General features: G+C 41.9%; 1 protein-coding gene across 7 annotated transcripts in view; it reads left to right on the top strand.

Annotated features, from left to right (window-relative positions):
• Window positions 1–9,418: 9,418 nt before the first annotated feature.
• Window positions 9,419–23,554, top strand: part of CCDC90B (coiled-coil domain containing 90B) — a 33,066-nt gene continuing 18,930 nt past the window's right edge. For 5 of the 7 annotated variants that reach the window (XM_061168449.1, XM_061168459.1, XM_061168451.1 and 2 more), the window contains exons 1-2: window positions 9,419–9,952; window positions 22,493–22,612. In XM_061168449.1, the coding sequence (XP_061024432.1) occupies window positions 9,853–9,952; window positions 22,493–22,612 (220 nt within the window). In that variant the 5' untranslated portion in view covers window positions 9,419–9,852. The remainder of the gene's footprint in view (window positions 9,953–22,492; window positions 22,613–23,554) is intronic. The other 2 variants (XM_061119749.1, XM_061119753.1) reach the window with 2 other exon arrangements.

The following is a 23,554-nucleotide window of genomic DNA, read 5'->3' as shown; positions in this document are numbered from 1 at the left end:
ACCCCAGCAGACCCGAGGGGGCCAGCCCACACAGCATCTTTCCCTGGCCCGAGTTTCACTATAAAAAGAACCAGCTCAAACCAAGCTGTGCTGGGAGCACCATTCCATCTTCAGAGCAATTCTATTTGTGTCGGCAGAAGAAAGAGGGCTGGAGCATCCCAGTCTGGTACAATTGAACAATTACCCCTTAAATGTGATAATTACTGTTTGATCATTTGTAAGCAAAGGCAGGATGAGTTCCAGGGTTTTCTCCTCCTTGTTGGAACTTTCTGTGAAGAAACTACTTATTTTCCAAAGACACAGACTTTGTGCTTCAGACCCAGATGTGAATGCCTTCCGTACCTACCCTTCCAAGAGGATATAAATTTCCAAGAGGACATATTTCTGTTTTGTGCTGTGCTGCTAAATTTAGGCGTGACCATGACAACTATCTGGATAACTTAAACTGGAAGACAACTAGACAGAGGATGAGGTGGTTGGATGGCATCACCAACTCAATGGACATGAATTTGAGCAAACTGCCAGAGGTAGTGAAGGACAGGGAGGCCTGGCTTGCTGCAGTCCATAGGGTCTCAGGGAGTCGGACACGACTGAGTGACTGGACCACAGCAACAAGGACTAGACCTTTAGCGTGTGCCCATGTGCTTACGAGGGCTTCCTGTGTGGCTCTGTGGGTAAAGAATTCACATGCAGTTCAGGAGCACAGGAGATGTGGGTTTGATCCCCTGGTGGGGAAGATCCCCCTGGAGAAGGAAATGGCAACCCACTCCAGTATTCTTGCCTGGAAAATCCCATGAACAGAGGAGCCTGGTGGGCTACAGTCCAAAGGGTCACAAAGGGTAGGACATGACTGAGCTACTACGCATACACACACACTTGCACTTAAGAGGCAGCTGTCTTGTCAAATGCCATACTGACATCTCAGCAACCGTTTGACCAAGATGACAACATAAATAGTGTTTCTTTCAAGGCCTATACGGAAAAAAACCTATATTCAGATTGCATTTTTGTATCCGTAAGCTGCGTAATTGATTTGCCCATTCTGGACATCAGAATCTTATCTGCATGATTCAAAGGTTGGAACCTTATCATGGCTGCAAAAAGTTGAGAATAAATGAGACTAACCTCTGAGATAAACTACATACAAATTATTATGCAAGTTATTTAAGCATAAATATACATAAAATCAACACTGTGGGCTGGGAAGGTAACTTCAGGAATGGTGGAACCCTTTGATGCTTAGCCAGCTATGTCCAAAGAACATTTCTGCCCTATTTCTATCTGGGGGGGGGGGGTCTTCATCTGTCATCCTGATTCTTCATTATAATCCTTTTCTGAGCCCACAGGACACATGTTCCACACGTATCTCTCTTTAATGGCCACCTGCTAGTCTTGAAATTTTAAGAATTCTCAGCCTCTCTCTTTCTCTTTTTAAAGATGTTTTCAAAATTTTTTAATTGAAGTACAGTTGATGTACAATATTATATAAGTTACAGATATACAATATGGTGATTCACAATTTTTAAAGGTCATACTCCATTTATATTTATTACAAAATATTGGAATTATTGGCTATTATCCATGTGTTGTAACAATATATCCTGGTAGCTTTCTTTCTTTTTTTTTTTTTTTTAAGAATTTCCGATGTGGACCATTTTTAAAGTCTATGGAATTTGTTACAATACTGTTTCTGTTTTATGGTTTTGTTTTTTGGCTGCAAGGCCTGTGGGATCCTAGCTCCCTGACCAGCGACTGAACCTGCAGCCCCTGCCTTGGGAGGCAAGGCCTTAACCACGGGACAGCCAGGAAAGTCCCCCTCATAGCTCATTTCATACGTGTCTCCCTTTCTGTCCTAGTTCCAAGTTCATGCTATAAGTGCTGACAGAATCACAAGGTCATTATTTTTATGGTTCTAGTGGTCATTACTCCTAATATAGCAATTACTCCAAATATAGCAATGCAAATGTCTACAAATTGCCTCCCCTTAAAGAGGTTCACAGTTCTGCTTGCCTTTCTACAGCTCCTGACAGCTGAGCAATATGACGCGAGTCCCTTGGCCTTTCAAGGGAAGAGCTCCACCTCCGATGCAGGGCCATCTTCAGAGTCTCCCGCCACGTGGAGGTCCTCTACCCCAGGCTGCCCCCCGCGTCTCCTGCCCACAGCAGTCTGAAGAGGTGCCAGTTCTCCACTCCGCATTCTCTCATCCCCAACCTGGACATCTTCTGTTCATCTGCAGAGGACGCCTTTACCCTCAGGAAAACGTCCGCCCATATATATATATATGCCGTCCATCCCTTTCATTCACGCATATGTGCTGTGTGTGCTATTCTCACTCAGTCCTGTCCGACTCTTTGCAGCCCAGGGACTGCAGCCCGCCAGGCTCCTCTGTCCGTGGGATTCTCCAGGCTGGGATACTGGAGTGGGTTGCCATGCCCTCCTCTACAGAATCTTCCCCACCCAAGGATCAAACCCAAGTCTCCTGCGTCTCCTGCGTTGTGGGCGAATTCTTTATCACTCAACCGCTAGGGAAGTCTATATACACACACACACACACACACACACACACACATATACACACACACATATATTCCACAATTTATCCATTCATTCCTTGGTAGACACATTTGGACTGTTTCTATCTTTTGGCTAATATGACTAGTACTGCTCTGAATATGCATATATATGTATTTGTTTGAGTTTCTGCTTTAATTCTTTGAATAGACATTAGGAATGGGACTGCAGGGTCATACAGTAGTTCTCTGTTTAACCTTTCGAGGGAAGATCCACTTCTTTTTGAAGTGGATGGGGAATTCTTTCTGAAAGGGGGTGGACATTTTCGCATAGAAAACCCAGAGATGATTGGATATCCTCTACAGAAGGCAGGACTGTGTCTTATTTCTGCATTCTCATGGCTTAGCACAGTGCCTGGCACCATAAACATGGCTTAATAAGGATTAGTTGAAGGAATAAATGAAAAATCAATGATAGACACTATCAAATATGATGTAACCTTGCAAGGGAAATAATGTTTTAGCAGTTCTTTTTCTTTTCTTTCCATTATTCTTTCCTTAATTCATGGGAATCAGCAAACTTGTAACGGGGTGTCATTGCCAGGCCCCCAGTATAATCAGGAAAAAATTTCTCCCCGGACGTGTGGGGGACAAGAATTGGTGGTCACTTTCAAGCCATGAAAAAATGTGATATTAACGTAACACAAAGCTTTTGTGACAATGGGCTCCTCTGACTCAAGGATTACACAAAAACTATAAAATGCGTTGCAGAAATAGGGCAGAGGATTGTCTTCTGCTCAGTCCACATACGCCCTCTAGTGTCAAGAGCTCCAAGTAAGCCAAGGAAGGAAATGGAGCCCACTGGGTCCCACCAGTCTCTCAGCGCCTCATCCACCTGCCCTAAAAATGACACTGGGATTCCTTCACACCTATTCAAAGAGAAAAGAACTAACCGATGTCAGTGGCCCCGGCCGCATCCACTCTTCTTAAATTCACGAGCGCTGCATTCATAGAGCTGGAGGTCCTCTGGCCATCTCATGCACTTAACGTCCAACCTGGGTCCCCAGACCTCTGGGCATCAGAGGAAAGGGTATTGGGGTCCTCAGGGGTGTCCAGGGATTTAAGAATGCCTAAAGAAATTGTACTGTCACTGGAGATGAAACGGGAACCCACCAAAGAATTGGCAAATACTGTTACCTTCAGCTTGAATTTATCGACTCGAGGTTAGATTGTCACGGCCTATCTCCCATTTGCCAAACGGTAGCTACCTATGTCTGGAATTAATTGAAAATAGGAAAATAAGTAATGATTTTATACATGTGGTGGGTAAAGAGTACAATGTACGTTTTAAAGTTTACATTAACATAATAAAAGTGGCTCTTCACAGTGAAAAAATCAGGACCCTCTTCCTTGATCCCCTATTGGCCTCGGAGGTACGGATTAACTAGGCTGCTTTCAAGATGGAGCATTTCTCATGGCCAGACCCGCTCATCAGACATTGGGAGCAGCAGTGATTCTTTAGCCTGCACTAGTAAATGGCTCATGGTGCTTTCTAGAAAGTGCTCAAACTGTTATCCCTTTGGGCTCAGAAGCTTTTGAAATCTCCTGAGAGTCTACTGTGTAAAATCTGAATTCCTTGGTCCCTTTTCCTTCTTTTTCTCAGTTTTATCTGCCCCAATTCCGCTGTCTTCCAAATGACTCCAGCACCCTGATCTATCAAGTCTCCCCACCAAACTATGACTGTATTTTGAAGGTTTATTCATTCATTAAACACTTATTTATCAAAGGCTCGTTATGGGCCAGGCATTATGGTAGGTGTTGGTGAAAATGATGACAGATGTGTCTCGGCTATTATGGAGGATACACAGAAGAAGTGCTGTGATGTGGGAAGGTTGGCACTTTTGAAAGTCACTCAGTCGTGTCTGACTCTTTGCGACCTCATGGACTATACAGTCCATGGAATTCTCCAGGCCATAATACTGGAGAGGGTAGCCTTTCCCTTCTCCAGGGGATCTTCCCAACCCAGGGATCGAAACCAGGTCTCCTGCATTGGCACAAGGGAAGCCCTAGAATACTGGATTGGGTAGCCTATCCCTTCTCCAGTGGATCTTCCTGACCCAGGAATCAAACCAGGATCTCCTGCATTGCAGGCAGATTCTTTACCAACTGAACTATCAAGGAAGCCCGGTGAGAGGTGTTATAGGAGTCCGTAACAAATACACGAAGTCTATATGTAGAGAGAGCAGGAACCCCTCCCCCAAGTAGGTGGGATTTAAACTAAGATCTGAAGGATAGGAAGGAATGAACCCGGTAAAGAGGAGGAGAAAGGGGTCCAACTGGAGAGAACACCATGGACATATGTTCCAAAGTGGGAAAGAGTGGGGAGACTAATTAAATGTCCTTGCTTATTCCCATGCTCTCTCCCAGACCTCGTCCCAACAACCTATACCTACTAAATACCTTTAAAAGCAGAGCTCAAATCTTATCTCCTCTTGCTAACCATGACCAAAAAGTATCATCCTCAACTGAACCAAAGTCTTCTTTTTTCTGTACCATTTAAATGGCACTACTTCCCTGGTCGCTCAGGCGGTAAAGAATCTACTGCAATGCAGGAGACAAATGTGGGTTTGATCCCTGGGTCAGGAAGATCCCCTGGAGAAGAGAATTGCAACCCACTCCAATATTCTTGCCCGGAGAATTCCATGGACAGAGGAGCCTGTTGGGTTACACACAGTCCATGGGGTTGCAAACAGTTGGACACGACTGAGGGACGAACACTTTCACTTTTTCACGATCCATGACTGCCTTGTGTACAAGTGATTAGCACGCTTGTTCTGTTCTCCCGGTTATATTACAAGTTCTGGAAGAGTAGAAATCTTTGCATATAGTAGGAACTCAAATAATTGTTGAACTGAGTTATGTTTCATTACATTCTTTACATTCCTCACAACAGCTAGACTTAAACCAAGGTGGGCAGATATTTTTGTGAGCGAAATTAAAAGAATGAAAAATGTTTTAAAGTTCAGCGAAGGGCAGTGGTCATCAGGAACGATGAAGGGTTTGAGATCTTACATATCTGCAAGATAACAAGTTAGCCTGCCGCAGTTGCCCGGATGCAGGCAGAAGACCTGAGGCTAACAAACCACTTGAGCATCTGCATATTTGCATCAGTTCCCCTTCCCCCAAGTCTCATGGCGTGATGCAGAAAGGCCCCGGTGTGTGCCTGAGTGTGCAGTGGATTGCATTACAGAGAGGAATCTTGAGCTAGAAAAACCCAAATCTTTTATAATAGGCAGTAAATTTGAGGCCTTTCACTCCAGAGGGAGACACTGTACTTCCCAAGACTGTTCGTTATATTGTTTTGCAAAGTTCTCTCGTCCTTAAAAAGAGAGCCCATAACAAGCAACAGACAAGGCCTCTGTGTGGGAGCCGTGCGGGATCTTGACAGACCCGTGGAGAGCGGCCTCCCAACGCTGAGCAAAGTCAACAGGCGTTGGTACTAAAAACAGCTGCAACTCGTTGAGTATTTATATGTATCATATACTGTGCTAAGTATTTTATATGCACTAACTCCTTTATACCTCTTAACACATGAGAAAATATTAACACGTTTATGGAAAAATACTTTTTATCAAATAAGACTTTCAGCAGACAAATAATAGGAGCAGTGGAGAACTTTGGGAACACAAGAGCGTTAGGCAGGTCTCACGTGCATGCTCAGTCACTTCAATAGTGTCCAGCTCTTTGCGACCCCATGGACTGTAGCCCACCAGACTCCTCTGTCTATGGGAATCTCCAGGCAAGAACAGAGGAGTGAGTTGCCATGGCCGCCTCCAGGGGATCTTCCCAACCCAGGGATCAAAACCACGTCTCTTACATCTCCTGCGTTTGCAGCTGGGTTCTTTACCACTAGCGCCACCTGGGCTGCCCAGGTCTCAGTTCAGTTCAGTCGTGTCCGACTCTTTGCGACCCCAGGGACTGCAGCACGCCAGGTTTCTCTGTCTATCACCAAATCCCAGAGTTTACTCAAACTCATATCCATCGAGTCAGTGATGCCATCCAACCATCTCATCCTCTCTCGTCCCCTTCTCCTCCCACCTTCAATCTTTCCCAGCAGCAGGGTCTTTTCAAATGAGTCAGTTCCTCGCGCCAGGTGGCCAAAGTATTGGAGTTTCAGCTTCAGCATCAGTCCTTCCACTGAATAGTCAGGCCTGATTTCCTTTAGGATGGACTGGTTGGATCTCCTTGCAGTCCAAGGGACTCAGGAAGTGGCTAAATCTATTAGCTGAATACCATGTGGATTTACTTCATCTGCTATCCCTGCTCCTGCCTCTGTACTTCTTTGGCAAAATGAGGCTGTGTGGGCTCCCAAATTCACTTGCTATAGTTCCAGCAAATTTCAGAAGATGATTAAGAATCCCTGAATTCAGTCGATAATTCCACAGAAAGGAATATGATTGGCCCAACATCAACACTGTGTGTGTACGTCGGGGAGAGAATTTTATAGTAATACAAATAATATGTATTAAAATTAAAGAGATTCGCTTTTTCATAATCATTATTGAATTTAAGGTAAATAAAAATTTTGTGTTCTCACTTACTGGTCTTTTTCTTCCAGTATACTGAGAAGAGCAGTTGGAGTTGTTTTTATTAATAACACCTGTTGACTTTACTTATATCATTTAACAGACTTAAAATCATATTGGGGATATAGTTATATAAGTATATAAATTAAACATTTTCTTGTCACTAAGTTTTTTTAATGATTGAATCAGAGAAGGCAATGGCACCCCACTCCAGTACTCTTGCCTGGAAAATCCCATGGATGGAGGAGCCTGGTAGGCTGCAGTCCATGGGGTCACTAAGAGTCAGACAGGACTGAGTGACTTCACTTTCACTTTTCACTTTCATGCATTGGAGGAGGAAATGGCAACCCACTCCAGTGTTTTTGCCTGGAGAATCCCAGGGACAGGGGAGCCTGGTGAGCTGCCATCTATGGGGTCTCACAGAGTCGGACATGACTGAAGCGACGTAGCTGCAATGATTGCATAATATTCGAATTAGGGATATTTCTGCAAGTTACTGAATCATTTTGAATATTTAAATTATTTCTGTGCTGTGCTGAGTCACTCAATCATGTCCAACTCTTTGCCACCCCATAGACTGTAGCCCACCAGGCTCCTCTGTCCATGGGGATTCTCCAAGCAAGAATACTAGAGTGGATTGCCATGCCCTTCTCCAGGGGATCTTTCCAACCCAGAGATCGAACCCAGGTCTCCGGCATTGCAGGTGGATTCTTTAGCATCTGAGCCACCAGATTACTTCTAATTTGTCATTATTATAAATAACACTGCAAGAGTTAAAAATTTTTTTAAACTCTTAGCTACAGGGACTTCCCTGGTAGCCCAGTGGCTAAGATGCTACACTCCCAATGGAGGGCCCCAGGTTCAATCCCTGGTCTGGGAACTAGATCCCACATGCCCCAATTAAAATATCCCTTGTGCAGCCAAATAAATAAATAATAATAAAAACTTTTAAAAAAAATCTTAGCTACAAGATAAATTTTTTAGAGTAAATTCTTAGAAGTGAAACTAGCTATTCAATTTTTAGAGTTTATATATATTATTACATTGTTTTCCCAAATATGTTGTACTAACATAAACTCCTGCCAGGAACTTAAGCGACTGTATCTGATGGTTTACTTGGTAGAACTGATCATTATTTTTTAGAAAATGTTTAACAGGTAATAATGGTATATCCTTCTGTTATACCTTTTTTTTTTTTTTTTTTAGCTGTGAAGTTAAACTCTTTTTGAGGAGGGGTGGTTCTTTGTTTCCTATTTCCTCTCCATATACTGTTAAAGCCCTGTCAGGAATTGTGTTCTTTCTTTTCTTTCTCCCCCCGCCTACTTTAAACTTTTTATTTTGCACTGGGGTATAGCCGGTTAACAATGTGGTCGTTTTAGCTGCACAGCGAAGGGACTCCTGTTCTTCTAACGTGTCTCAGTGCTTAGAACGGTGCTTGTCACGCTGCTGACACAAAGCTCTGAAAACAAATCGGTAAGACTGAGTGCGAAGTTTACAGTCTTGTTAGAATAATTAAGCCACGAAAACCTGGCGGTTGTTCACCACTTTGTTGTGTTAGGCCCTCAGTCGTGTCCGACCCTTGGCGACCCCATGGACTGCAGCCCACCAGGCTCCTCTGTCCATGGGGATTCTCCAGGCAAGAATCCTGGAGTGGGCAGCCATGCCCTCCTCCAGGGGATGTTCCCCACCCAGGAACTGAACCCAGGTCTCCCTCATCGCAGGCAGGTTCTTTGTCGTTTGAACTAATATGAAAGAATTTACAGAGAATCAGTTCAGTTCAGTTCAGTTCAGTTCAGTCACTCAGTCATGTCCGACTCTTTGCGACCCCATGAACCGCAGCACGCCACCTCCCTGTCCATCACCAACTCCCGGAGTTTACCCAAACTCATGCCCATCGAGTCGGTGATGCCATCCAGCCATCTCATCCTCTGTCGTCCCCTTCTCCTCCTGCCCCCAATCCCTCCCAGCATCAGGGTCTTTTCCAATGAGTCAACTCTTGGCATGAGGTGGCCAAAGTACTGGCATCCCCGCATCTGAACCCCACAACTACTGTGTGCTGCTACTTTCAACATTTTACCGTGTGGGGAAAACTCTGGAGTAACTGAGGTCTGAGAGAGATAAAATGGTGATATATAAATCAGGTCGTCCCGAGAAACGAGAGAATTCAATTTCCCTCAAGACAGCAACGAAACCAAATAAATATGGTCCTCCCGTACACTAGAGGGAGAAGCGGCAAGAAATGAAACACGAGAGCCTCGGGGGGGACTACACTTCCCAGAAGCGCTCTGCGCAACTCCCGGCATGCTCAGCGGCCAAGGCCTGCACGTCCCAGGTTGCCGCGGGGTTGGACGTGACTCTGTCGTCCACCAACCCAAACCGGTGACGACCGCTGGCTCTCCGGCGGTAGTCGGCCGTTTAGCTGCACACCTCATTGCCAGGGAACGGGCACCGGGAGGTTCTGAAACAAGATTCCGCTTCTTAGGGCGGTAATGGCGTGCACGGGTTGGGGTGAGGCGGTGAGAGAAGCGGAGCCGCTGTAAACCATGCTGGTGAGCTCCGGGTCAGTCTGTGGAGGGGCCCAACTTCGCGAGACCGCGCGCGGTGCGAGCCTGTGCCGGGAAGCTGTGTGGAGTTGCTACGGGCCGAAAACTACATTTCCCAGCATCCTCTTGGCGCCAGAACTACGTTGCCCGAGAGCCTGAGCGCGATTCGCCCCGTCTTCTCACCCGGCTGCCTCCGGCTGGAAAACCCGTGAAATGTGGGGCCGCTGGGTTCGGCCGCTTTTGCGTTGTGAAGGCGGCGGGGGCCGCCGGGTTTCGAGCCCCTGTGGGCGTTTTTCGCCGGCCCTGCGGAGAGGTGAGAAAAAGCACCGTGTCGCCCGATGCCTGTGTGCTCTGTGGGGAGCTGGTGCCGGTGGTTGGTGCCGGCTTGGGCGAGAGGAACGCGAGGGTGCCGCCGCCTCCCTCCAGCCCGCTCCGGGGCCTGGCGACCCTGCTGCCGAGCCTCGCCCCGAGGGGTTGAGGCGGGAGGCGCGAGGGCCGAGAACGGGAGCGCGAGCCTCCGAAGGCCTGTCTTCCCGCCCGGCTCTTCCGCTCGAGCCCCGCCAGGTGTCTCTCTGAACCCTTCTCCGTCGAGGGAGGCTGGTCGTCCCGCTCCCTCGCAGGTGTTGTAGTTTGTGCCCGGAGAGGCCCGTCACCTTTCGCGGTTTGTTCAAACTTGGACTGTTACTCGGGTGCCGTCCTCCGGCCCAGGTAATCTACAGCGCACGTTTCCCGTCAGGTCCGCTTTATTTTCGCTCTAGTTTTCGGTCCTCGGGAGCAAACTCCGAGAGAGGGTGAAGGACAGGGAAGCCTTGCGTGCTGCAGCCCGTGGGGTCGCAAAGAGTCGGACTCGACTGAGCGACTGAACAACCCCCGCTTTATTTTCGCTGTGGTTTTCAGTACTTAGCAATCGCCTTTCAAGCAAAAGGAACGTGATCACGGGAAGCTACAGTGGTTGACGGGCGGGCGCGCCTGTCACCAGTGTGTGCTGGACAACTGAATTTATTGAGAGTCGTTTCCAGAATCTTTTCCCCACAATTTTTAAACCCTTTGGGGTTGTCTGCAGAGTAGGCACTTCGTTCTAACCTCAGCGTTCTCTAGTGATCTAGGGTCACTAGATCTAGTGATCTTGGGTCCCTTATCACTAAACCGCGAAAGAATTCACCTTAATTCTTCAGTGCCGGGCGAACTGAGCTGCCCAGCACCAGAACTTTGTGCTGTTTTGCTCGTTTCATTTTAGTCACACAGCAAGGCTGCAGTTATTAACCGCCCCCCCCCCCCCCGCCCCATCTCTAAGACTGTTGTTTAGTGCCCAGGGTCCTTGGCACGGTGTTTGTACTTACTTAGGACGAGCTGGTTGGATGGCATCACTGACTCAATGGACATGAGTTTGAGCAAGCTGCAAAGATGGTGAAGAACAGGGAAATCTGGCATGCTGCAGTCCATTGGGTTGCAAAAAGTCGGCCACGACTGAGCGACTGAACAACAACAAAGATGTTGAGTTGGTGTGTGTATTTAGTCGCTCAGTCGTATCCAACTCTTTTGAGACCCCATGGAGTTTAGCATACATACACATTATGACGGACTGTACAAAAAACGGACGTTTTTTGAACCCTGGGAAATCACCCCAGTCTCAATCTTTTGTAAACTTTCAGAGCTAATATAATTTGGGTCCCTCATCACTAAACAAATATTTATTGAATGTTTACAGTGTTCAAGTAGTTTAAGCTTGTCTCAAGTCAGTAATCAGGGAATTTGAAAACCTTGACCTCTGACCCAGGGAAGGATCTTAGTTTTCATCTAGTTGAATTACCGTTTTAAAGATAAAACAAGGCACAGGAAGATGTTATTTATGTAAGTTTTGTGACCACTGGTGGATTCCTAGTTCATTACTATTTCTGTTACTTAGCAGAACATCAAAAACACTGAGCTTCTAAAAACAGATTTTTTGGCTGTCCCTGAGAAGCCAGTCTCTGGATGTGGATGTGGAGTCCATAGATCTTGTGTTAGCTTATTATTTAATATATTAATGCTGATAATCTTGATGGAACTAGCACAGCATACATCAACAGACCAGCATGGAAAAATATATATTAATAATCAGCTATGTCATTGAAGTGTCACAACTCTAATGTTAGTAATATTTTTTAATTTTAATTCAAGTATAGTTGATTTAGAGTTGTGTTAGTTTCAGCAGTGGTGTTATATATATACTCATCTATACTATTTGTTCTTTTTCAGATTCTTTTCCATTATACTTTATTTTCTGTTTTAAAATTTTTTTATTGAAACATAGTTGATTTGATTTTATACATAGCAATTTGTATCTGCTAATGCCAGACTCTTAATTTATCCCTTCTCCCACTCATTCCCATTAAGTTTCTTTTCTATGTCTGTGAGCCTGTTTCTGTTTTGAAATAAGTTTGTATCATTTATTAGATGCTACATGTAAGTGATACCATATGATAGTTGTCTTTCTCTGGTTTACTTCCATTTAGTAGGATAGTCTCTAGGTCCATCCATGTTGCTGCAGATGGCATTATTTCACACTTTTTTGTGGCTGAGTAATATTCCATTGTGTATATAATCTCTCTTTTTTAATTCTTTTTAAATTTTTATTAGAATATAGCTGATTTACAGTGTTGTTAGTTTCTGCCGTACAGCATAGTGAATCAGTTAGACATACGCGTGTGTGCTGAGTCTCTTCTGTCGTGTCTGATTCTTTGTGAGCCTATGAACTATAGCCCCACCAGGCTCCTGTGTCCATTGGATTCTCTAGGCAAGAATACTGGAGTGAGTTGCCATGCACTCTTCCAGGGGATCTTCCTAACCCAGGGGTCAAACCTGAGTCTCTCAAGTCTCCTGCATTGACAGGTGGGTTCTTTACCATTAGCACCACCTGGGAAGCCCCTATAGCTATGCATATATCCGATCTTTTTTAGATTCTGTAGGTCATTCTATAGTGTTAGGTTGAGTTCCCTGTGCTATACAGTGGGTTCTTATTAGTATCTGCTTTACATATAGTAGTGTGTATATGTCAGCCCCAGTCTCTCGCCTGGTAACCACAAGTTTGTTTTCTACACCTCTTACTATTTCTGTTCATTTGCTACATTTTCTTACATTCCACAAATAAGCAATATCATACAATATTTGTCTGTGTGTGTCTTCACTTAGTATGACATTTTCTAGGTACCTGCAGGTTGTTGCAAATGGCATTATTTCCTTTTTTATGCCTGAGTAGTATTCTGTGTGTGTGTGTCTATGCCACATCTTGTTTATCCACTCCTCTGCTGATGGACATTTAGGTTGCTCCCACGTCCTGGCTATTGTAAACAGTGCTGCAAAGAATATTGGGGTGCGTGTATCTTTTCGAATTCTGATTTTCTCTGGGTAGGTATGTGCCCAGGAGTGGGATCGCTGGGTCATATAGTAACTCTATTTTATAGTAACTCTATTTTTGGTTTTTTAAGGAACTTGCATACTGTTCTCCATAGTGGCTGTACCAGTTTACGTTTCTACCAACTTATAGGAGGGTTCCCTATTCTCCACACCCTCTCCAGCATTTATTATTTGTAGACTTTTGATGACGGCCGTTCTGACTGGTGTGAGGTGATACCTTGTAGTTTCCATTTGCACTTCTCTGATTATTAGTGTTGAATGTCTTTTCCTGTGCCTTTTGGTCATCTGTATGTCTTTAGAAAAATATTTTTAAGTCTTCTACGAATTTTTTGATTGGGGTTTTTTTTTCTGTCATTGAGTTGTTTGAGATGTTTGTGTTTTGGAAATTAATCCCTTGTCGTTTGCATTATTTGCAAACATTTTCTTCCAGTCCATAGGTTGTCTTTTCAGTTTGTTTATGGTTTCCTTTGCTGTGCAAAAGCTCATAATTTTGATTAGGTTCCATTTGTTTATTTTTGTTTTTATTTCTATTGCCTTGGGAGACTACCTAAGAAAACATTGATAAAATTTATGTCAGAGAATGTTTTGTCTGTGTTCTTTTCTGGGAGTTTAATGGTGTCATGTCTTACATTTAAATCTTTAAGCTATTTGGAGTATTTTCTTGTATAAGGAGTGTTCTAATTTCATTGATTTACCAGGTTTCCCAACACGACTTGCTAAAGAGACTCTCTTTTTTCCATTGTGTATTCTTGCATCAGTTGTCAAAGATTAATTCATCACAGGGCTGTGGGTTTATTTCTTGGCTCTGTGTCCTGTTCCGTTGATCCATATGTCTGTTTCTGTGCCAGTGCCACACTGTTGGAATTACTGTAGCTTCATAGTATTGTTTGACGTCTCGGAGGGTTATGCCTCCCACTTTGTTGTTTTTCTTGAGGGTTAATTTGGCAATTGTGACGGGTTTGTGTGTGTGTGTGTGTGTGTGTGGTTCTATATAAATTTTAAAATTATTTGTTCTAATTCTGTGAAAAATGTCATGGGTAATTTGGTAGGGATCATATTAAATCTGTATATTGCTTTGGATAGTATGGTCATTTTAACAATATTCTTTTAATACAAGAGCATGGACTTTCTTTCCATTTCTTTGAATCACCTTCAGTTTTATTAGTGTTTTATAATTCTCAGCATATAACTCTTTCACCTCCTTGGTCAGGTTTATTCCTAAGTTGTGTTTTTTTTTTTTGATGCAGCTTTTAAAAGGACTGTTTTCTGACTTTCCTTTTCTGATATTTCATTGTTAGTGTAAAGAAATGCACATTGATTGGTGTGTGTTGAACCATCTTTGTGCTCCTGAGTGAAACCAATTTGATCATGATGTATGATCCTTTTATGTGTTGTTGGATCCAGTTTGCTAATATTTTGTTGAGAATTTCTGCATCTATATTCATCAGAGATATTGACCTTAATTTTCTTTTTTGGTAATGTCTTTGTCTGGTTTTGGAATCAGGGTAATAGTGACTTCATAGGATGACCTTTGGAGTGTTCCCTCTTCTTCAGTCTTTTGGAAGAGTTTGAGAAGGATCAGTATAAGTTCTTCTTTGTATATTTGGTAGAATTCTCCAGTGTAACCATCCCATCCTGAACTTTTGTTTGCAGGGAGTGATTTTAATTATACATTCTAATTCACATTCAAGCAGTTGTTTTGTTCATATTATCTCTTCTTGATTCAGTTTTGGGGGGCTCCGTGTTTCTAGAAACTTGTTGACTTCTAGGTTGTCCAATTTATTGGCATATAATTATTCAAAGTATTCTCTTACAGTTTTTTGTATTTCTTCAGTTTCAGTTGTTATTTCTCCTCTTTCATTTCTTATTCTGTTTATCTGGATCCTCTTTCTTTTCTTCTTGGTGAGTCTGGCCAGATTTGTTGATACTGTTTATCCTTTCAAAAAACCAACTTTGGGGGTTTTTTTTTGTTTGTTTTAGATTATTCTTATCTTATCTTGTTTTGACCTCACCACATGACTTGTGGGAATTCTAACCAGTGGACCACCAGAGAATTCCTCATTTTCTTTGATCTTTATTATTTTATTTACTTCCTCCTACTGACTTTAGATTTTGTTTGTTCTTCTTTTTCTAATTCTTTTAGCTGGTGGCTTAGGTTGTTTGAAATTTCTCTTGTTTTCTTGTCTTCTTTTTTTTTTTTTATTTTGAGGAAGGCCTGTTTTTCTGTGAACTTCTCTCTTAGAACTGATTTTGCTGTATTCATAGATTTTGCTTGGTTGTGTTTTCATTATCGTTTGTCTCAAGGTATTTTTATATTTCCTTTTTGATTTCATTGTTGACCTGTTTTTTCAGTAGCATATTGTTTATTCTCCCTGTAATCTTTTCCTTCTCTTCCCCCCACCCCGTGGTTGATTTCTAATTTCTTACCATAATTGGTCAAAAAAGATGCTTGAAATAATTTCTATCCTCTTAAATTTATTGAGGTTTGTTTTGTATCCTAGTACATGGTCTATCCTAGAGAATATTCCATGTGTGCTTGAAAATAATGTGTGTGGGGGGATGTAATATCCTAAAGGTATCAATTACATCTAACTGTTCTGTTTTGTTCTTTAGGATCTCTGTTGCTGTACTGATTTTCTGTCTGGAAGATATGCCCATTGATGTCAGTGCAGTGTGAAAGTCTTCTACTATTACTGTACTCCTGCCAGTTTCTCGATTATGACAGCTAGTATTTGTTTTATGTATTCAGTTCAGTTCAGTCGCTCAGTCGTGTCTGACTCTTTGCGACCCCATGAACCATAGTACGCCAGGCCTCCCTGTCTATCACCAACTACCCAAATCCATGCCCATCGAGTCAGTGATGCCATCGAGCCATCTCATCCTCTGTCGTCCCCTTTTCCTCCTGCCCCCAATTCCTCCCAGCATCAGGGTCTTTTCCAGTGAGTCGACTCTTCACATGAGGTGGCCAAAGTATTGGAGTTTCAGCTTCACCATCAGTCCTGCCAATGAACACCCAGGACTGATCTCCTTTAGGATGGACTGGTTGGATCTCCTTGCAGTACAAGGGACTCTCAAGAGTCTTCTCCAACACCACAGTTCAAAAGCATCAATTCTTCAGTGCTCAGCGTTCTTCACAGTCCAACTCTCACATCCATACATGACCACTGGAAAAACCATAGCCTTGACTGGACTGACCTTTGTTGGCAAAGTAATGTCTCTATTTTTTAATATACTATCTAGGTTGGTCTTAACTTTCCTTCCAAGGAGTAAGCGTCTTTTAATTTCATGGCTGCAATCACCATCTGCAGTGATTTTGGGGCCCCCAAAAATAAAGTCTGACACTGTTTCCACTGTTTCCCCATCTATTTGCCATGAAGTGATGGGACCAGATGCCATGATCTTAGTTTTCTGAATGTTGAGCTTTAAGCCAACTTTCTCACTCTCCTCTTTCACTTTCATCAAGAGGTTTTATGTATTAGGTGCTCCTATATATATGTTAGCTAGTGTAATATCCTTTTATTATATTGACCTTTTATCATCATATAGTGTCCTTTATCTTTCATTACAGCCTTTGTTTTAGAGTCATTTCTGTCTGATAGGAGTTTTGCTGCTCCTGCCTTCTTGTCATTTCCATTTGTATGAAGTGTCTTTTTCCATCCCCACCCTTTCAGTCTGTGTCTTTGCCCTAAAGTGGGTTTCTTGTAGACAGACGTTGGTTCTTGTTTTATTATCCAGTCTGCCAGTCTTAAGTCTTTTGATTGGAGCATTTAGTCCATTGGCATTTAAGGTAATTATTGATAGATATGTATTTATTGCTATTTTAAACCTTGTTTTCCAGTTGATTCTGTATTTGTTTCTTTTGCTTTCTGTGTTTCCTTTTGTGGTTTGATGGTTTTCTTTTGTTCTATGCTTGAGTACCTTTCTTCTTGGTGTTTGTGAATCTATTGTAGGCTTTTGATTTGCAGTTACCTGGTTTCCAAGTTTGTTAATCCATTACTATATCTTCTTGCTTTAGATTGGTAGTCATATAAGCTCAAACACGGTCTAAAAGATTAACATTTTCATACTCCCTTTACCCACATTTTGTGATTTTGCTGTCCTGTTTTTACATCTTCTTGTTTATCCTTTTCTGTTCATTGTAGTTATAATTACTTCTGAAAGGTTGTTGCTGAGCCATGAAAGACACCAGGATTCTTGGCCTATGAGGAGAATTCAGTCTGGGGCCAGTGACGAGGCTTGATAGCTTAGAGCTTTTGTGTAATAAAGTTTTATTAAAGTATAAAAGAGATAGAGAAAGCTTCTGACATAGACATCAGAAGGGGCAGAAAGAGTGCCCCCCTGCTAGTCTTCAGCCAGATGTTATAGAGCTACCAGCAGGCTGCTAATTGGAGAAAGGGCTGTCTGAAAACTCGGAGACTGGCACCAGGCCCCTCACCCACAACATGCATTTTGGAATAGCACTGGCCCAAGGGGAGCTGTCCCGGGCCGTAAAATGATGGACATGAACCTTGAAGAAAGGCAGGTTTCCAAGCAAACACAGTCCTGCTATCATAGCTTAAGAGAACACTTGCATGAGTAAATATACTGGTTTGTCAGGTCGGTTCTGAGTCTTAGGTGGAACCACCTGAAGATAGAGTCTAGGGTAAATACATAGTTTATTAACATAGCTTAAGACAAACATTTTTGTAAGAAAAATGCATTGGTTAGCTCAAGGTTTGAGAAAAGTTCAGGTGGAACCAGGTGTTATTATGGCAACACAGAATTTTAAAAAGAAACCTCTTTTTAAATTCGTATAAAGAAGGGAAAAAAATCTAACACTTGTTTGTTTTCTCCTGCCACTTAAGAGAGATAAAAAATGTCTGACACTTGCAGCCTATTTCCTTGTTTGGAGACCCCTGGCCTTCCTGCCTGTTACCCTCTCACTTTCTTAAATTTTTTCTCTTAATCTCTGTACTGGTTTATTTAAGTGATTTACTTTCCTAGTGTTGCTCTTCTCTTTGCTCTAGATTCCTGCTTCTCTATTTAGGAACTTTTTTCAGTTTTTTTTTTTTTTTTTTAGGATAGGTCTAGTATTGCTGTATTCCTTTAGTTTTTGCTTGTTTGAGAAATTCTTTATCTCTCCTTCTATTCTGAATGGTAATATTGCTGAGTAGAGTATCCTGGGTTGCATGGTTTTCCCTTACTTTGAATATATCCTGCCACCAGAGAAATAAGCCAGTAGTCTTAAGGGGGTTCCCTTGTACCTAATTCTTTTTCTTTTGCTGCCCTTAAAATCCTCTCTTTTTAACTTTTGCCATTTTAATTATAAAGTATCTTGGTGCAGGTCTGTTTGTCTTGGTTGGGATCCTCTGTGCTTCCTGTACTTGGATATCTGTTTCCTTCTTTAGGTTTGGGAGGTTTTCAGCCATAATTTTTTTCAATTTTTCAAATGCATTTTCAACCCCCATTTCTCTTTCTTCTTCTGAGATCCCTATAATGCATAGATTGGCATACTTTATATTATCCCATAGGTCTTTAAGTTGCTTTCATCTTTCTTCATTTGTCTTTCTGTCTGCTCTTCTGATTGGGTGATTTCCAGTATTCCATCTTCCAGATCACTTCTTTGTTCTTTTGCATTATTTAGTTTGCTGTTTATTCCTTTAATTTGGTTTTCATTTCAGCACATGAGTTTTCTAATTTAATTGACTCCTGAGTTTACAAATTCACCAGCATCATAAATCTGCCAGTCACGCATCTGTGGGGACGCGCCCAGATTTCAGCCCTACCTCTGGGTGTAGGCAGCCTGCTGGCACTTGTGTGTTCCCCACGCTAATCGAGTCAGAGCCACACCTGCTGTGGGCATGCCAAAACTGAGGCCGCCCCTCCCCTCACGCTTGGATTTACCACGGGGCTTCTGTGGCAGAGCAGGCTTCATCCTGTGCACACTTGCAGTTGCAACCCAGACCACACTCCAGCCCCGTTGGACTGGCAGGTCCGTCCTCTCCAGGATCTGTCTACTGAAACTTGAGTTTCGACACTTAGCCCCCAGGCGCACCAGCAGACGTGCGTCTCAGGCTCGGGGCGCAGTGAGGTGGCCAGGACCAGCTGGGCTGCCCTCCGTTCTGCCTTCCGCAGGCCTCTGTTGCTCTCTTCTCTGAGCCTCTGAAGCACCCTCTGTGTCCCAGCTGAACACCTAGCCAGTGATGGGGATTCCCAGAGTGAGGGAACTTTTTTTCTTGCACCAATTCCATCCCAATTCCTTTTTTTTTTTCTCTCTCTTCCCCTTTAATCTTACCACATGATGATCTTTCTTGAAACTTTGAGTGTATGATATGCTAGTGTTCAGTAGGTGTTTTGTGAGAATTGTGTGTTCTGTGAGCTCTACCCTCTTCTATTTTGCCATCTTGATGTCTCCCCTAAGATAAATATTCCTCAGTTGGGCCATCTAAGAAATGATTGTTTCTTTACATGTGATTTACATGTAACTCACATGTCCTACAAAATGTTACACACCAGCTGCCTCTGCAGGTTTGCTACTTAGGAAAGAAAGCAGACCACTGTCAGTGAAGGATGAAGAGCAGCAGCTATGTATGGACTCCATAGTTTGCTTCAGTTTTACGTTTTTTATTCTACTTTGATTCTTTGAAGAGCTAGAAAATGCACACAGTACAAATGTTGAAGAGCATATTCATATTGTTACTGTTTTCATAGAACTTTGACCAATAGTGGCTGCTTTGACTTAGAAATCTGACTGCATTAGTCCTGCCTGTTAAGGTTTTAAAGCATTATAGGCTTGGACTATACCTCAAAACTACTACACAAGTAGCTCTAAAAGTTATACTTAGGTATATTTATTTTTCAAAATCTTCATGGCTAAATCTGATACACAGATAAGGTTGAGAACCACTGGCCTATAGGATAAACTTTAAATACTGTTGGATTGTAAGCCATGATCTTCAGAGTCAGGGTCAGTCTGGTTTTCTGGTCCATTCGCCCTATTCCCTGTATCTGCTTTCCTACCTTTGTGGCAGTATTATAGAACCTATCATTCTCCAGGTTTTTTTTTTTTTTAATCTTCCTGGATGTTTCATATATTTATATACACACATACACATACATTTATTTGTATATAAGGAGAAAAGTCAAACCAATCCTAAGTAATTTCAATGCATTCCTGAATGAAGTTCAAGAATATTTATAATATAGATACATCCACCACCAAACAAGGTAACAAATCTTTTTAGCATCCGATCAGAAATCACCAAGCATGAAAAAATAATAATGAAGAGAAAAAAACCCATAATGAAGACGAAAAATCAACCATTTGAAACCAAGCTAGAACTGACAGATGTAAGAATTAGCAGATATGAACATGTTTAAAAATTTAGAAGATATGGAAAAGGTAAGAAGACGATCAAGTGCAGAAGTGGTGAATAATGGGCAGGCCACGCATGGACTAGAATACTGGATTCTGACTTAAAGCTTGCTACCAGATGCACCTTAGTTGTCAGCTGCCATTCCCTGATATGGTTTTCATGTGAGTCTGCAAGCAGTTGATTTATTATGGTCTCTGTGCAGTCAAGCCGCTGTTAATGGTAACTGTATTTGCAGCCGCTCCCCGGCACCAGCATCACCGCCTCACTTGTCCACCAGATCGTCAGGTGCTAGATTCTCACAGGGAACCTAGATCCCTCATGTGCACAGTTCACAGTAGGGCTTGCACTCCTACGAGGACAGAGTCTGAGGCCACCCCTGGTGTGACAGGAGACAGAGCTCAGGTGGTAACACAAGCAGTGGGGAGAGGCTGGAAACGCAGACGAAGCTTCACTTGGCTCACCTGCCTCTCACCTCCTGCTGCACCTGGTCCGTGGCTGAGGGGTTGGGGGCCCCTGTTCCCAATGGCACTCAAAGCCAGGAAGATTGCTGACCATTGTGCTAATGTGTGTGTGTGTGCACACACGCACATGTGCAAAACTGATCCACCTTTACATCTGCTTCCTTTTATATCTAGTTACCAGAACTCATCTGAGTACTTGAATGAGTTAGTCTAAAGGACTGGACATTACTCTTTCATTATTTGAATTTAGAGTTTATGTTTAGATTAAAAAAGAAAAAATCTGTTTCCTGCCTTCCAGTTTATAAAGTCAGTGAAGATATCTGTTATGTCTGGTTTTGCTTATCATCCCCTGTCCCCAACACATGCCTAGCACTCAGATGTTTCTTGACTGGCAAGATACATGGGAAGGAATCACATTTGCCATACACTCTACTAGCAGAATAAGTAATACTTGAGGTTGCAGCTTTGTCTTTTAAGTGCCTGGATGTCTTAAGTGACTTAGGATAAAAAGGACAGCATGGAAACAGCGTTTGCAGTCTGAATCCCAATTCTGCCAGAGACTATGACCTTAGGCAAAACCTTAGGCTTTACTTTTCCTAGGCTTGATTTTCTTACCTAAAAAGATGGATAATCCCACCTTGCCTTGGTAGTATATAAAGTATCTAGTACCTTGTGTTTAACTGGGTGTTTATGCTAATTAGCAGTTATTTTACTTAATACATAATAATAGCAATAAAGTTGTGTATGGACAGAGTTCCCTTTTTAATAAAATCATCAGCAGTAGGTAAAACAGGACCATTCTGTGTCTAGGTTAAAAATCGAGAGTTTATTGAAATAGGACATTTATGTCAAAACTAAGAAAAACTTTGCAGGTCTTTTATGTTGATACCACTGAATACGCCAGGATTTTAAATCCAGTTCACTGATCGGTTCAACAATAAAATATCATTTGCCAAGCACTGTTTTAGGTACTGTGCTCAGTTGCTAAGTCGTGTCTGACTCTGCGACCCCATGGACTGTCACCCAGCAGGCTCAGACTTTGTCCACGGGATTTCCTAGGCAAGAATACTGGAGTAGGTTGCCATTTCCTTCTCCAGTTTTAGGTACTAGAGATACAGTAATGAAAAACAGTCAAGGCCTTATGGAGCTGACATTCTGGTTCAGAGAGACAAACAGTAAATAAGATAATTTCCAATCAGAACTGAGAACTGTGTGGGCAAAAATGTGGATATTTAAGAGTGGGAGGACAGAAAGCTGCTTTAGATGGGAACATATGTATGAACAGTTATCATAGCTCTAAATTATCATAGCAGTATGTAAGACTTCTGAGTACTGAGGAGAGCTGGGCAGTTTTGTGGCAGTAATATCCAAAGTTCTTGATGTATATTATATTACAATGTTAAACTGACTCTTAAAATTTCAGAATACTGAAAGAAAAACATTTATTGATTATTTTCTAGGTACAGAATAATGTTGGAGACTTTTCAGATAAAAAAACGATGGACTCAGGAGTTATCTTGCTTGAAATTACAGAATTCCTGAGCAGAAGAGCTGGAACTATATTATAGGTTTATGGGGGAAATGCTTTAGAAGCTAGAGTGTGATGCTTCTGTTACTACAGAAAAATAATTATCTTTTCAGATTTCTTCACCACCACAACCAAGGAAGGATATGATATGAGGCGAGTGGACATAACTCCGTTAGAACAAAGGAAATTAACTTTTGATACACATGCATTGGTTCTGGACTTGGAAGCTCATGGTGAGAAACATGGATCCCTCCTGAAGGAGAATGTTAACAGCACTCATAATAGATTACCTAGTCAAGACAACATCACCGTTATCAACCATTACAAGTCGTCATTTAAATATAAAACCTGTCCATAAGTGGAGTATTTTAGTCATGAAAATGGTATAACTTAGAAAATATTTACTGAAAAGAGAAATGCTCAAGATGTGTTCATTGAAAAAAGCATTATGTAAGATTACATGTACAGAATGTTTCCAATTATGTACAAAAAACAACCATTGTTTCTAGTATGATATTAAGTTCATGTAGAAGTACAAGCACAACAGAAAAAAAGAAAAACAAATTTTTATTTTCTATTAAAAATTTCAAAAATCAAACAACAGTCACAAAAAATCACCAGATATGAAAACAGTTACTTAAAGTATGTGATACTATAGGAATAGAAGAGTTGACTTAAAGGAATAAAGTGGCATTTAGAAACGAGTGTGTGCGCATATATGAATATATATATCATTGTAAGGTGTATATATATATATATATATATATATACCTTAGCAATTAAAAAGGCATTACAAATTAGGGAAAGGAAGGACTTTAATAATTGAGTTATGATAAATGACTGGCTATTGGAATAAATTCCTTTACTGAAAATAAATTCTAGATTGATTAAAAGCTAAATGTAAAAGAAAAACTATAAAAAATATTATAATTTAGAAATATTTTTAGACTTTTATAGAGTAAGGAAGCAAAACATAAGACTGAAAGGCAATGAAAGTAAAGACAGATGTGACCACAGAAATATTTAAATCTGTATCAAAGGATATCTATAAGGTTAAAAATGTTAGCAACACATGTGACAATGAGCCTATTGCTTTAATATACAAAGAATTCATATGAGTCAATAAGAAAAGTTAAGCAGTTTTATAGAAAATGGACAGAGGCCATAAACAGCTC

The sequence above is a fragment of the Dama dama genome, chromosome 2 (genome assembly GCF_033118175.1).
Source record: "Dama dama isolate Ldn47 chromosome 2, ASM3311817v1, whole genome shotgun sequence".
NCBI lineage: Eukaryota > Metazoa > Chordata > Mammalia > Artiodactyla > Cervidae > Dama > Dama dama.
The sequence above is the reverse complement of the archived record's forward strand: the minus strand, read 5'-3'. Positions and strand labels throughout refer to the sequence as shown.